The following is a 16,133-nucleotide window of genomic DNA, read 5'->3' as shown; positions in this document are numbered from 1 at the left end:
GTCGAGCCTCTCCTTGAATATCTCCAGGGATGGGGCCTCAACCACCTCCCTGGGCAACCTGTTCCAGTGCTCCACCACCCTAACAGTAAAGAACCCCCTTCTAATCTCCAATCTAAATCTGTTCCCCTCCAGCTTGAAGCCATTTCCCCTCGTCCTGTCACTACAGGCCTTTCTAAACAGGTTCTCCCCAGCCTTCCTGTAGGCTCCCTTCAGGTACTGGAAGGCTGCTATTAGGTCTCCCCGGAGCCTCCTCTTCTCCAGGCTGAACAACCCCAGTTCCTTCAGCCTGTCCTTGTAGCAGAGGTGCTCCATCCCCTTGATCATCCTTGTGGCCCTCCTCTGGACCCTCTCCATCAGGTCCATGTCCTTCTTGTATTGAGGGCTCCAGACCTGCACACAATACTCCAGGTGAGGTCTCACCAGAGCAGAGGAAAGTGGCAGAATCACCTCTCTGGACCTGCTGGCAACGCTTCTTTTGATGCAGCCCAGGATGCGATTGGCCTTCTGGGCTGCAGCTGCACACTGCCTGCTCATGTCCAGCTTCTCGTCCACCAGAACCCCCAAGTCCCTTTCCTCAGGGCTGCTTTCCAACACCTCACCCCCTAGTTTGTATTGGTGGCGAGGATTGTTCCGGCCCAGGTGCAGAACCTTGCACTTGCTCTTGTTGAACCTCATGAGGTTCACCTGGGCCCACCTCTCCAGCCTGTCCAGGTCCCTTTGGATGACATCCCGTCCCTCTAGTGTATCGACAACACCACACAGCTTGGTATCATCCGCAAACTTGCTGATGGTGCCTTTAATCTCCCTGTCTATATCATTGATAAAAATGTTAAACAGCACCGGTCCCAGCACGGACCCTTGAGGAACAGACTTATTAATGTGAAAAAAATCTATGCAAGTTGTTACCAGTATAAAATTCTTCACCAGACTAAAAGCTTAAGTGACATATACTGAATATAATGAAAACTAAATAATACAGTTAACTTTGTACTGACTTTATTATGTAATTCAATAAAACCTCCACTTCTAAAATGAACCAGAAGTTCCACATGGCTGCACCAGACTGACACAAAAGTTAAATGTTGTTACTTCAGGATTCAGGCCAATTTTTACAAGGATGACAGATGGCTTAGGCTATCTACACTGCAGATAATTGAGCTTCCCTTTGACAAATATCAACAAAGAACAAATAGTTCAACATGATAGAAATTCTAATTTCTATAATTTCTAATGATAGAAAGTATCTTTTATGGATTTATCACTTTTTTGATTGTCACAACCATAAAGTATCTCGTTTTTGCATTCTAACAGCAGAAGTCTAATTTAAACATATCTAGCTAAGATCAAGCAAAGTTCCACTCAGGACCTTGCAGGTTTCATTTCCACTTTAGCTAATACACAGAGTTCTGTTCCTTTATGTTTCTTGTGTATTCTATTAAAGCTGCTGATACTCAAGGTCACGATGCACTACAAAAATCTTACAGGTCCAGAATCCATGAGAGGGATACTATTTAAAGGACACAAGGAGGGAAGAGAATACTATCCATAGCAAATTTATCTATAAGTAGCATTGAAATTACTGGGAGATGCAGCTTTCACATGAGGGCTGTGCCCTAGCAAGATCTGTGAATTTTTTTTTTTTTCCCCTCAGTTCTTAGAAGGTAACTGCTTAAGTAAATACTAAAGCAGACAGAAAATGACCTTATTTTTTATTCTTAATAACTAACTTACACATGACATACTAAAGAACAAATGTTGTGTTGTGAGGTAAGGTCTCGTACTACATGCCAGTTTTTGAGTCAATGACGGCAGAATGTTTCCTGAACAATCTTTGATGTATTAAATTAGTCTTGCATTAGGATGCAGCAAAAAACTCTTGTTAAGTCTGCATTGTTTTCTCATGATCCATACTCCAAAGGGTAATATAAAACCATCCCTATTTTGTTTGCAGAAGTGATATATCCTTGGATCAGAACTGCTGAGAACTCTACAGATTATACTGTATAAAGACCCTCAATCTTATGTCAGCTCACAGGAAACAAAGTGGATGAGTCCAATCTTCAGAAAAACTTTAAAGCCGCAAAAGATTGAAGTCAACCCCCTCCTTCTCCCCCAGGTAAGTAATTTTAAATAACTGGGGAGGGGGGAAGGGTGGGAAGGAGGTGGGAATGGAAAAAATCCATGGATTTTTTTGGTTATAAAACCCTTAAGATCTGATTGAATTTGTCCTCTAAGCTTCAATTAATGTCTCCTTCCATTAACACAGCAAGTTTTGCATTTCTTCCTGAAGAGTTCTCCGAATTAGTCTTTGATGGTTAAATCAAAAAGGATTGGGGCCTGAAAGCATCACCCCCGCAGTACCACCAAATAAAGCCCGGCTTTACAGGGACACTTCAGTGAATCACAGACAGGAACCAAGCACGGGGTCTCTATACTATTACCGGCTGGCACCTCACACACCGCCACACGGCCTGGAAAGACAGAGCCTCCCTGGCGCCAGGGGCCTCCACCTGGGTTTACACAGCGACGCCGGGGCCCGCCCGAGGGACCCGGTCCCGGCTCCGACCCCCACCCCAGCCCGCGGGGCATCACCACTTCCAGCAGCTTCCCCGCCGCCTCCCTGCCCGCCCCGGCCCCAGCCTGCCCGGGCGCCACAGGCTGGCCGCTGCCCCGCAGCCTCGAAGAGAAGGGCGGCCGAGCCGCCACCGCGGCAAACTCTACCCCAACGTCCCTTCCTCGCCCAGCGCCCAACGCTTCCTCGCTGTGATTGGCCCAACCTGACCCACCCGGCAGCACTCTCACTTCTGGTTGGTTGAAACCTCCGGGCCGCCTCGGGAGGCGAATGAAGAGCGGGGTTGTTTCCTGGTCCCAAGATGGCGGCGCTCAGTCCTGTTCCTGTGGAAAGGAACGGAGTCGAGTGAAGCCCGAGGGAGCGGAGCCGGAGCCGGGGCCGGGTTTGGGGGCCGCGCCGCAGGGAGGGGGATGAGGTGACGGCCGCCATGGCGAGCGACGGGGGCAGGAAGCAGTTCTGGAAGCGGAGCGGCGCCAAGGTGCCGGGCAGGTGAGCGGAGCGGCGGGAAGGTCGGGGCCCGCGGGAGGCCCTGGCGCTGTGTTCCTCGGCCCCCGAGTTCCACCGGCCCTCGGCGGTCCGGGGCCCGCTGCAGGGAGCGTGTCCGGTCGGTCGCTGCTCGTAGCTGGGGCCTTGGTGCAGGGCCTCTCCGTCCGCCCCTCGGTTCTCGCTCAGTTCAGTGCCCGGAGCGTTTCGGTGTTGGGCACCTCCAGTCACCTGATCAAAGATCGCTGCCGGGTTTAGTAAACATTAGTTATAACTTGCATCAGAAAAGTTCTTAAGTAACTGTCTGAATGTGCACTCCCAGCCTGATGTTATCATCGAAAGAGTTAATGTGGTTTTGGGGATGTGTTCCCTGGAGAACTGTGAACGATGGGATGTGTTTGTAGCTCTTGGCAATCATAGAACTGTAGAATGGTTAGACTTGGAAGGGACCTTAAAGATTATCGAGTTCCACCCCCTGCCGTGTCCAGGGACACCTCCCACTAGAGCAGGTTGCTCAAAGCCCCTTCCAGCCTGGTCTTGAACGCTTCCAAGGATAAGACATACACAGCTTCTCTGGGCAACCTGTTCCAGTGTCTGTCCACCCTCACAGTAAAGAATCTCTTCCTAATATCTAATCTAAATCTACCTTTTTCCAGTTTGAAGCCATTGCCCATCATCCTATTACTACCTGCATTTGTAAAAAGTCCCCCTCCAGCTTTCAGTGATATAAGTTATGATGTTTTGTGACTTCATAACTTCATGACTTTGTGGCAAGCTATGATATTTTGAAACACTGCACAGGAAACTACTTAGCCATATTTTAGTTTCTGGTTGATATTTTAAAATACCATCAATTTCTCAACTTTCTTCCTGAGACGTGAACAGCAGACCCAGCCAATGTATCATTGCTAAGAGCTACAAACACGTTCTCTCATTCAAATTTTTTCAAAGCATACATTCCCAAAGTCACATTAACTCTTTTGACCATTATGTCAAGCTAGGAACATATTTTCAGATGGTTATTTAACAATAACATTCCCTGCTCCCATCCCTAAAATGCTCTCACGGTAGAGTAATTTGATTTCTTTTGTTCTTTTTGTAAGAATGATGTGTATTCTTGGTTTCCAGAGAACAGTAACTCTGTTTCATACCATTTACCTGAATTCAGCGAAATAATCCTGCTCACTTTTAAACTTAGTCCATTGTCAATTACCCACAAGCACTAACTGGTAGTGGTTTTGTTTCTCTAATTATAAATTGACTCTTTCAGTCCAACTGTTTTTGTCTGTGTGAACTTCTTATTTTGTAGTTTTGCCGAGTCCTCTGGGGTTAAAAACACTTTTGACCCTCGATTACACAGAGTCTATGAATAGTTGCAGTTAGTTAATTTGCAGGCAACTGCAGGCATATGGAAAAATGAGGACACTTTGGAGAGTGTGCTTTTGATTTTTACTTTTTTGTTTTTCTCTGATAGTGTGGAGAGGATTGTTAGAGCTTTATATTTGGGTGGATGCCCATCATGTTCATTCACGGAGTAAAGGAAAAAGAAGAGTCTGTCTGTATGCCAAAATAAGAAGTGACACCTGACCCTCACTTGAGTGTAAAGCAGAGGGGTGCAGAGACTTGACTGTGCAGTGTATGGTGTACGGTTGTGTAGAAAGACTCGTGCTTGATGGACTTTCTTATTTGTATGGAATCACATAAAAATTGATAGAGCCACCCTCAGTCCTCGCTACAGCTAATTTCACTACTGTTATTACTGCCCCTGTGGTATAACTCTTAAGCCTCTCTTAAAAGTTGTTACGACTGTGGTCTTTTTGACTTGGCTCTATCTCAGGTTTACTAAGGTCAGATGTATTTATATTTATGGTCTGGAGATTGGTTTTGATTTGTCAGGAGAATATGTTTGTTTCCTTTCATGTGGCTTTTAGTACAGGTTTAGGTAGGTGTTAATGTTGCATATGATTTGCTCCTCTTGCAATCAGAGTTTTGTAGTAACAATTTCCATTATGAAGCCACATGTAAATCTTGAAGTGTTTTCTATGGAGTTCTTTTTGCCTATAAAATAATTTTATAGCTTAAAACTGGGAGGAAATAAACTTTTAGTTTGTAGAGAGTTTTATTATTCACACAGTAACAGGTAATTTTGTTAGAGATTGTAGTGAATAAGTCTCTCCTTCAGAAGCTTATTTATTTCAAAGCATTTGTTTTAAATACTCCCATGGTTTTTATTCTTTAGCATGCCATCTTTTGCATTTTTCTTTATCAGCCTTGTACAGTTAAGAATTAACTAGTTGGATTTTGAGTCACAAGGACACATAGAAGATTCAGTCTTTGCAGATGTTTCTTCGAGTATTTTTATTTTTTTTTGCAAGAGATAAATGAAGAAATGATAAATCAGAAAAGAGAGAGAATTTAAGAGCAGTGTAGATTCTTATTTTTGGAATTAACTTTTTCCTTGTTTTAATTCCTGCCCAGAAAAATAAATCAGTGTAAGTTAGTCTAGGCCTCAAAAATAGCTTCTGTTTGGCAAATCTATTATTTTTATTAAGCTATCTTTTAGTATATGCTTAAATTTCAGCTTTGTTGTTGTTAGTGGTATGCGGTATTCTTTGAAATGGAAAACTGTTGGAGCATTTCAGTTCTGTTTATTACTGGCTCTTTATTTAATACACAGAAAGCCCCCGAATGTTTTATTAGTTTTGTGATAATTCTTTTTCTTTTCCTTTAGTATTCAACATGTATATGGAGCTCAGCATCCGCCTTTTGATCCATTATTGCACGGAACGTAAGTTAACCTAATATTTAAATATTCCAGGTAATTTGGACTTCTGCCTTCTCTCTTCTTCTCTCTTGGCTATAAAGCTTATTGTTAATCTCCCCGTTTTGAGTTTTGTCACAATCTTGACTTCTCTGTTCTGACTTCTCTTTTGTGACTTCCTGGTGCTTACTGTATTAAAAGCAACAAATCAGCTGTTCAGTTTTTAACAAACATAGACTGCCAACTTATAATATATGTTTGTAGTGGCTTATAAATTGGAAGTTGTATGGTAAATACTAATCTTAATCATAGAATCATAGGATCGTCTAGGTTGGAAGAGACCCTTGGGATCATCAAGTCCAACCATCTACCCTACTCTAAAAAGTTCTCCCCTACACCATATCCCCCGACACCACATCTAAATGACTCTTAAACACATCCAGGGATGGTGACTCAACCACCTCCCTGGACAGCCTATTCCAGTGTCTGACCACTCTTTCTGTGAAAAATTCTTTCCTAATGTTCAGTTTAAACCTACCCTGTTGGAGCTTGAAGCCATTCCTTCTCGTTCTGTCACTAATTACCTGTGAGAAGAGACCAGCACCAACCTCTCTACAGTGTCCTTTCAAGTAGTTGTAGAGAGTGATGAGGTCTCCTCCTCAGCCTCCTCTTCCTCAAACTAAACAGTCCCAGATATGGCAGATAAAGTTTGCAACTCGGGTGTAAGCGACTTTCCTGCATGTATCTTTCTGTTGATGGACTGCCTTTATTTGTCTGTCTGAAAGAGAAAAGAGTCAGGTTGTGGTGTAGATCATGTTGAGGCAAAGGTGAGCGTTTTACTTGGTGAGTGAGAAAACAGTAGGTAGAATAGATTTTACAGTGATTTAAGAGTTTATTGCCTTACGTCATGATTATTGGATATCACAACACAATGTACGTGAAAGTGGTGACATTATGTTAAACTTCATTAGTAACCAAATGAATTTCATGCTAATAACCCACAACTAATGTAAGGGAATGATTTTCATCTCCTTATGGCTGAGGCGTTTAGCAAAACACTGCATTCTGACAGCTGTTGCATGCTAATAACCCACAACTAATGTAAGGGAATGATTTTCATCTCCTTATGGCTGAGGCGTTTAGCAAAACGCTGCATTCTGACAGCTGTTGCTTTTTATGTTTTGTCTTTTTTTTTTTTTTAAGACTGTTTTAAACTTTGTCAAGGAGAAAGTTGTTCTGGCTTGTTGGTTGATATCACAGCTACTTTGAAACCAGCGTTGCTGTTAAAACATTGGTGTATGTGAGAATTTTGGGAAAATTGTATGACCAATGAAATGAATGACCAAATGCGGTAAGGACAAAATATAATGTTAGGAGGAAAAGTATTGGCTTGGAAGGAGGTCATATTTCCAGTGGATCTTTTTCAAGGGCTAGTTTGAAATGGCACAAGAAATAAATGTGCTAGTTGATTCTCAGGTCATACGGAGTTGAAGGCAGTTGAAATGTGTGACCTTAAGGACTCAGGAAAAAGGAATGAGATGATTTGGTTCAAAATGTGGAGTTATAGAGAGACCCACTAACAAAAATTGAAGCCTATTGCTTGAAATAATGACAGAAGAGGGGAAAGACCTTGCTGTTGTAGACAATGATGACAAGTTGTGTGAAAGTGTTAGTGTTGTAGCACCTGTTAGGAAGGGTATTCAGAAACATTACTAACATTGTATGAAGACTGTCTGAGAAGTTTTTATGTTTTCCAATTCCGTCTGCTTTGTCACAACAGAAAAAAGTTAAACTAGCATGGATGGAAAGACAGGGATGGCCAGAAAGTTACTGGCGGTAACTTTTTTTTTTGAGGGCAGATTAGGAACCTCTCTCAACTTAGTGCCTTATTTAGCTGAAATCTGAAGGGAGATGTGATTGCTTTACGTTACTGTAAGTGAGAAAAGTGCCAAACTTGGGAGGGATACTTGGTTCATCTCTCTTCTATTGCATGTTGACAGAGGGACAAAAGGTCCCTCTGTCAGGGGTACACTTGGACTGATCAGGGTACACTTGGACTAGTAACTAGAGGAAGTTACCTCCTATGAGAAGAGCAAAGTTCTAAAGCAAATTCGTGCTGGAGTGCCTGAATGGAGAGGAATGATAGATACGAGTTTCAAGGTAAGACTTGATTTGTTTACGACAGTGATTGTATTACGTGATTGCTTATGATGACTTAGTGGACCTGATGAGTTGATTACTGCTCCTGTGTTATGCAGCAATTGATTTGAAAGGCCTGAAAGCTCTACAGAAGTTCGTGATGAAGCAAGAGAAGTGCAGTCTGTCCTGTCTGTCTTGTAAACTATTCCAGTAATATTTGTTTTAATTGGCTTTGGGTTTGGTCTCTTTTTTTTTTGAGGGGTGGGGAGGAAAGGTGAAAGTGGGGAAGGAGTGCTGGTGTGTCTGTTTTTTTTTGTTTTATCTTTTTTAAGACAAGGGAAGGAAGGATTTGTTCAACTTCTATTCAAAGCCAAGAAGAGTCAGTTTTTACCTGTTCTTATTCTCAGACATTCTGCTGTATGTTATCATGGGTGGATGTAGCAGTAACATGAGTGGAAGGAGATAAATATTTCTACCTATATAATGTCAAGCATGGACTTTTGTTTTTTGGCCCTGTCCATAGTGTTTTGCTTAGTCCATTACTAATTCTCTAAATATTGTTTATTTGTTTTTGAACAGCTTGATAAAACCAGGTTCAAAGCCACCTGCAACTCCAGTGAAACTAAAGAAAGTCAGCACCTTCCAAGAATTTGAAAGTAACACAAGTGATGCTTGGGATCTTGGGGATGATGATGATGAACTCTTAGCAATAGCTGCTGAAAACTTAAATACAGAAGTGGTCATGGAAACGGCTCACAAAGTAATTCAGAATCACAGCAAGCTACAAGAACAGCATAAATTTCAGGAAGAACATCCACAGGAAGAAAAACAAGTAGAATCTGCAGAACTGACTTCAGTTCCATGTGGAGATAATAGGCTTGTTAAGTCAGTCAGTGAAGGTCATACATCGAGTTCATCAGGTATGTTACAAAATGAAAAAGATGTTGAAAATCAAATCAGGAGAGCTATAATATTTGCTCTTTAATACATTAACCTCTCCCCTTTTTGTAATAGCACAGGAAAATATTGTTAACCAATATTGATTTATTTGAGGGAGATCCTGTATGCCATGCTAAACTGTAAAGCATGTCTGTGTGAGATACATGGGTGAGGGGAGAATAATTAAACTTCAAGTTTTCAGCCTTAATACAATCAATAGTGCAACTTCCTTCCAAAACTGAGGCTGTATTTTAATGGTAAACTGCACCAAGATTTATGCAGTTAATAGTATTCTTACTATTATGAAAAATTGTTACTCAAATGCAACTGTATAAAGTATATTGAAAAACTGGAGAAAACCATGCATGTGGACTAGGAAGTTCCATCCTCACGTGACGTGGTCTGTGTTTTATGTATAAACTTTAACTAATTGCAATGATTTTTCGTGGGTTTGTTTTGGGGTTTTTTTGTTAGAAGGGTGAGGGGGATAGAAACAGCTTTCTGTAGCACAGAGATTTTTACAAATCAATTAAGCCTTGCTGTTAGTATGATGTGTGTTAACTGCGGAATATTGCTTGGAAGAAGAGTGCTTCTCTTGCTAAATCTAAGCCATTTGAAGTCCAAAGTTTTGCTATACTTTGGCTTACATTACTCCAAAACATAATTCTATTTTAAATTTACAACTTAAATGCAAGTTATTAGTGGCCTTCATGCTAGCTGAGGCTAACTGTTATGCTTCTATGCTGCTTTTTCCCTTCAGATAATGCTAGTGAGAATTCTTCCATGCAGAGATCACAGTCCCTTCCACAAACTTCCACATCTCCCTTGGTGAGTGGAATGGCAGACTGTAGTACCTCAGTTACTCCTGCATTAACTGAAAGAGAAGCATCCCGATTAGACAAGTTTAAGCAGCTACTTGCTGGCCCCAATACGGATCTTGGTGAGTACTTCGTATAGGAGCTATGAATTACATCTAAATTATTCTTAAACTATAAATTTTTCCTGTTTGAGGTACTGTTCTGCCGGATAGTCTTGTTTGGATCTAACCCTTTCAACATTTAGAATTGATCTTGCAAAAGAGACAGAATATAATTGAATGCTTGTAGTGTTAATGCTTGTAATAAGGAATTTGCATACGTAGGGTATTAGATGGCTTCTTGTTCTTTTCTTTATCATGGTATTTCTTCCTGGAGTAATCTCTGGAGAAAAAACAAAGTATAATTAGCTGTGTGTAGTGTTAATGTCACACAGTGGAACAGTATACACTATAAGAATGATTCTCATGCTTAGAGTTATGAATGTGAAAAACGCTGAGGCATGGAAGTATTACTGCTTGTCTACCCAGTGAGCATTCTACATGTTCCCGGGCTGATACAGTAGTTCTGTGTCTCATCTGTGAATGCTGACAACATGTTAATGTGGAAACAAATGTATTGTCAGATAACTTGACTCTTCCCTTTGTGTGCTGGATTTTAACTGCTGAATAGTAAATACAAGTGCTGAGAGGGTATCACAGAATCAAATGGCTTTGTATCCCAAGTGAAAATCTATAGCAAGAAGAGAGAGTGCATTTGGAGAACTTGGCTAGTCACTTAGAAGTAGGACCTTATGTAAAAATAATTAATAAACAAAATGACTTTGACTTAGACCATTCTGGAAGATATTTACAAGAAACTCTGATGGAAGGAAGTAGAAACTGCATGTTTGGAGTTCTTGAACGGACACTTTCCCACTCTGTAGCTGTCATGAGACTTCTTCAGCATAATAAGCTCCAAGCTGTATTTTTTTTTTCCTCTGTGCTGTGTCGTCTTCTGAGATTGATGCTAGCAAAGTAGAACTATGGAAGCAATACTAACTAGGTGAGACTTAACACCTTGGTGAGTTATAGGACATTCTTCTAAAATGCAACTGTGAATAAACTCTGAGGTGTTAAAACAAATTGCATATTTTATATAAGCTTGAAAATTATAATAATATACCACTTTTTTCCCTTTAATCTAAAAGATGTTATGAGCTATGTGATTGCGACTGGAGTGAAAACTCGTATGAGTTTTACGAATGTTGTAATGGTAGAAATCTTAGTTATATTAGATTACAAAGTCAGAGGGAAGACAAAGTTTAATTTAAACCTCTCTGTTTCCTTTTTGATGTCTAATTAAATGGGAATACTTTCCCAGTAAATCAAACTTAGGAATTCAAGCAAAATGTTTTAGAAGGGAATGAAAGTATCTCCACTCTTATTAGGACTGCAGTCACCCTGACTGTGGTGGGAGTTTAGTCAATGTTATTTAAACAAACTGGGTTTGTTATTTTCCCTATTGAACTTTCAAAATCTCTCACAGAAAAGTGCAGAGGAATACAAAATTTGACCATGTTGCTCTTATAAGAGCTAATAACCTAACTGAGAGCTAATAGGCTCTCAGAGCTAATAGGCTCTCAGTCTTCTTTCTTGTAGTTATCACTAAATAATGCCTTTTCTATGTCTGTTTGTAGGAAGCTTATTCTTTCTCTTGCTGTACAAACTGTAATGAGTACTGAATTTGAACTTGTGGGAATTAGATTGATTTCTTTTTTTTTGATACATATATTTTGACTTTTGTATCTGGGGTATATCCAGTAGCATTTCCTAATAAATCTATAAATAATTCATGTTTTTTTCTTAGTGAAAGAAATGAACTCTTTATTTATAACACTTGACAGTCATGAAGCTATTAGTAGTAGATCACATGTGATGGTAGTGCTCAGGCTACATTATATGTATATTTTAGAGGAAGCGTGTGTATGCATATATACATACACAAACATGTATATACATATGACCGTATGTACAGTTTATCAGAATCTGGTGCGTGTGTATGCATTTTTGGGAGTTGTTTGGTTTAGCTTCATGTTATGAAGAAGACTGTTTAAAAAGGAGTCTTGATTTAATGACAGTAGTAACCAGGGAAAACTGTTATGGGTTGTGTGTGATGGGGCTTTTTAAAGTTGTCTTTGGGGGTTGCTGCTTTTTTCTTTTTTTTCTTTTTTTGTCAGAGTAATACTAAAAATGGACTAAGATAGAACTAGGTAACAAGCTCTGAAGATTTGCAGTGAGTAATGGAGGGACAGGTAGCTATTCTGTTGCAGCTGGCTTAGTCTCTTCGTGTGTGTGTTGTGGTGGTATGTGTGGGTCTTTGTTTTGTGTTAGAGCCACAGATAGTTGGGGTTTATTTGTCATGATGAATTGAATTAGTGGATAGTTGTCTTGGAGATGTTTTAACAAATATTTCTGTTCATTTTTGGGTGTAGTAGTGTTGGTTTTGTTTGGAAGTAGTAGTAGCAAAAGTAAAGTATTTCTGTTGAGTCTGTTTTCTTAATACAGTTTTGCATCTTGTTGAAAGAGTGGCAAGACTTATGTGACAAGCCTTTCAATATAAGTTAATCTGTGGAACTGAAACAATATCACACATGTTTTCAACCCAAGACTTTTTTTCTCTTATTGTAACTTGAGAAATCAACACAGACTTAGAACAAAATAATACAAATGATCTTGAAATCCTTTCAGTTGCACTTGAATAATGATTATCCTAACACTGTATTTTACAATGTCTTTATAGTTTCGTATGGCAACTAAAGGTTGTGAAAGAGCATGTTCTTTCACAAGAAATCTCTCAAAAAGATGGGTTATGTGCATATAAATTTGCAAGTGAAGACTTATTTTAGCCATTGAAAACCACTAATAGATTTTTTGGAGTTGGGTTTGGCCCATAGGTTGAATATTGTGAAGTTATGGAGATAGGCAGGTTCTATCAACCCCATCAAATTATACACTGAGCAAAATAATATGCTAGGTATAGTCTGCAATTGAGATATGAATCCAGTAGGAAATATTGTATAAATACATAATGACACAACCATTCTCAAAGCTTCTGTGTACAGTCTTTTCCAGCAGACACGTACACAAATAGTTATTAGAGCAAGGCACAATCTGAGAAGGCAAACTAGGAAAGGAAGAGCAAGCCCCGCCTCCCAAGCTCTCAGAATATAAAAGAATTCATTCTTTTAGATTACTGAACTCTTTCTGAATAAAGAGCCTATTTCCACGGCTCAAAAGTGCCCTTAACTCATTTTTTTAATGTCTTATAGAGCTGAACTAATAAACTCACTCTTGCAGTTTATAATCTCCCTTGTAGTTGTTCTGAGTCTTCCCTTAAGCTCTCCTAACACACTTTACTTCTCTGGCCTGCAGCTATTTTTGTTGTTTGCATGATAAACAGATGCAAATAATATGCCTTATTTCCATTTGACATTTTTTATTTTACTATTGCTATGCTGTTATTACCTTTAATATAAATGGGGAAAGTATAATGTGAATTGGATGTCAAGAGTAGTTAGCTATATGAAAAAAAAAAACCAACAAAAAAATCAGTTCCTATAGAAATATTATTCTAGGTATATGATTTGTGCTGCAGGAGAGAGGTATTCAAGAGCTCTGACAATATGCCTAGTAGTAGTAATATAATGCAAAGAATGAAGAGGTAATCTCATAAAGTTAAAATTGCAAAATGAAAGCTGCTAAACAAGATGAACCATGTTTGGGCAAGAAATGTGGGCTGGTAGAAGGAGCGTGTTATCAGAAGCGGTTTTGATTGGAGAGCTACCTGAGGACTGGCTACTGTCAGTTAGATCCTGTGGAGGTGTACCAGGTCCTAGGAGGCAGGATGGGGCTGGAGCTGTCCGTGCATCTGTGTTTAATGGACAACTGTAGGGCAGACTGTAGGGCCCTTGTGTCTGCGTAGCCTCCCACTCCTGGTTCTTCGTGCCAGGTTATTCAGAGAGAACAGTTCACACCAGTTGTTTTCAGCGATCACCCTGTGTTTACGCTTGCCTTGCAGTCAATTTGATGTAGATCTACTTCATTTCAGGCCTTGTCTTTCCTCGTAATGGACCTTGTGTTACTGAATGAGGATGGGCTGTCTGCTTGCAGGCTCTTTTGCAAACAATTGGTTGCTTTAAGAGGAGGGGAGTAGATGGGACTTTAAATAGCATAGGGAGAGTGTCTCTGAGAAGAAATGTCTCTTTCCTTCAACAGATCATTGTTTACTTATTTAAGAGGGACAGTACTGCTATGTCTATCTGGCTTCCAATTAAATTTTAATTCTGTTATATTTGTCACACTTGTGTTTTCAAGTAGTCTTGCACAATGTTTTTTTACCACTTATTTATGCATACTAGATGTGTATTAAACTTGATTAAATACAGTGATTTTATTTGTGGTTCATAAATATATTAGTCTGTAACGGCAATCTGTTATGTCCTTTAAAACTGTTTGTCAAACTGATGCCTCAGAAAAGTTTCAGTAACTTTACAAAATGCATTAATTGAAATTAACTTGATTAATTTTGTTCCCAGCCTCATTAATTTATCTGCTCTGAACTGCATAGCTATTTATCTCTATGCTCCTAGTCCATCCATGTCATTTAGAATTTTATTGCCCCCTGCAGTTTTGAATTATCTGTAGTTGATCATCTTAGTGCTTATTCTTCTCCCACTTCGTTGATGTATAAAGTGAACAAGATGTGTCCTACCGCTGTGTCAATTGACGTGCCATTAGTCATATCTGTCTTTTCAAACTATTATCACTGAAAGTTATCCTCTCTGATTCCTGTTCTGTTATCTGAAAAACATGCTTGCCTTTTCAGCTAACAAGTAAGACTAATAAAAAAAAGATCTGTACTCTACCGATAGGCTTTGAAACTTCTTAATTTTAAAAATATTCTGAAAGAAATCAGTGCTAAATATCCAGAAATGTTTCCTTATATTAATTGCTTTTTGCAGGATTAGTGATTTGTCTTCCTATTTTCTATGACTTCATCTCATAATTTGTGGTTTCAGGTAATAATCAGCATTTATTCTGCTTACTGCTTTAGTGGGATATTTCAATTTAAAGGTATTAATTTGTTATTTTTCATTTTAACTATGTAATAATAGGTTCTTGAAAGAATTTTGAGAGGATTTTGCATAGTTCGTATCCAGAGGATGTATTTCTTTTCTTTTGTAAAGTTATTTGATTGACATAGTAGTCATTGCATTACATAATAAGTGTTGACATTTATAACTAGCTTACTCTGTATTGGACCTGTCTTAATTTTTTTTTTCAGTAAACTTCTTTTCTTCCAGTTTTTCCTCTCTGTTTTCTGTACCTTCTCTGATATCAGAATTTCAGTGTTTTTTATTGCTTAATGTTGCTTGCATATAAATTAGAGGAAAATTACTTTTTTTTACTGACTTTACATTTTCAAAGAAAGTAGGAAGCGTTATTATAGAAATTACAGGAATTACAAAGGGTGTAATCTCATTATCTCATAACAATAACTGGTTGCCTCTGTGGGTTACAGTAGATTTGTAGGGTCCTTTTTTAGAATTGAAATTTCATAAATAATGCAATTTAGAAAGAGAAGTTAACTTTGTTGTAAGTTCTGCAACCTGTAGTAGTTATTTGCTGTAGTGTTGATGTTGGGTATGTGTCTAGCAAACTGTTCTTAAAATATATTTGCCAAAAGTGAGTTAGGGGAAGTTAGAAGAATTCCATGGTCAGAGAACGATTATGGTACAGGGTCATATTGAAGGTACAGTATGGCAGTAATTATAACTCACTCCCTTTCTTCAGCTGTACCTTCAAGATTATCCACACAGACACAGCAGAATAAAACCCCTTTCTATTATGACACTTGTAGTTTGAGTCATTTAAATCTTATACTTTTTTGGTTACTTTAATTTTTACACCCACGACTAGAGAAAAATAAAGAGCTCTTCAATTGTATTAAAAAAAGTCCATGTTCCTTTAAAATGAACATTGATTTATTTTCGCTACTCCATCTAGTCTAACTAGGAAAAAGCAAATAGCTTTATAATTTTCACTTTAGGATACCTTGGTGCAGATAGAGAAGCCATATTAGTTAAATCTTTTTTTTTATTGTCTGCAGTTTAACACAAGCTCTATAATCTTAGTTTTTATGTTTAGCATTGTTTGATGGACATAAAGTATCAGCTATCTGTTGTCTGGTGTCATATAGATCAATGCAATTTGAACTGTTACCTTTGTCTGGTCCTGAGAGAGATTGCTACTGAATTGCATGTGATTCTGCTCCTCTACTTCTCTCTGGTGAGACCCCATGTGGATTATCGTGTCCAGCTCTGGAGTCCTTAGCACAAGAAGGACATGGACCTGTTGGAGCTGGTGCAGAGGAGGGCCACAAA

General features: G+C 39.2%; 1 protein-coding gene across 1 annotated transcript in view; it reads left to right on the top strand.

The window, feature by feature from the left end:
- The first annotated feature begins 2,858 nt into the window (after window positions 1–2,858).
- TBC1D22A (TBC1 domain family member 22A) overlaps window positions 2,859–16,133 on the top strand; it is a 177,018-nt gene continuing 163,743 nt past the window's right edge. Inside the window, exons 1-4 of the mRNA XM_014964131.1 lie at window positions 2,859–3,061; window positions 5,787–5,843; window positions 8,535–8,875; window positions 9,655–9,834. Coding sequence (XP_014819617.1) covers window positions 3,000–3,061; window positions 5,787–5,843; window positions 8,535–8,875; window positions 9,655–9,834 — 640 coding nt within the window. The 5' untranslated portion in view covers window positions 2,859–2,999. The remainder of the gene's footprint in view (window positions 3,062–5,786; window positions 5,844–8,534; window positions 8,876–9,654; window positions 9,835–16,133) is intronic.

Source organism: Calidris pugnax, unplaced genomic scaffold (assembly GCF_001431845.1).
Source record: "Calidris pugnax isolate Ruff unplaced genomic scaffold, ASM143184v1 scaffold44, whole genome shotgun sequence".
Taxonomy (NCBI): Eukaryota; Metazoa; Chordata; class Aves; order Charadriiformes; family Scolopacidae; genus Calidris; species Calidris pugnax.
Note: the sequence above shows the minus strand (reverse complement) of the source record. Positions and strands in the feature narration are given on the sequence as shown.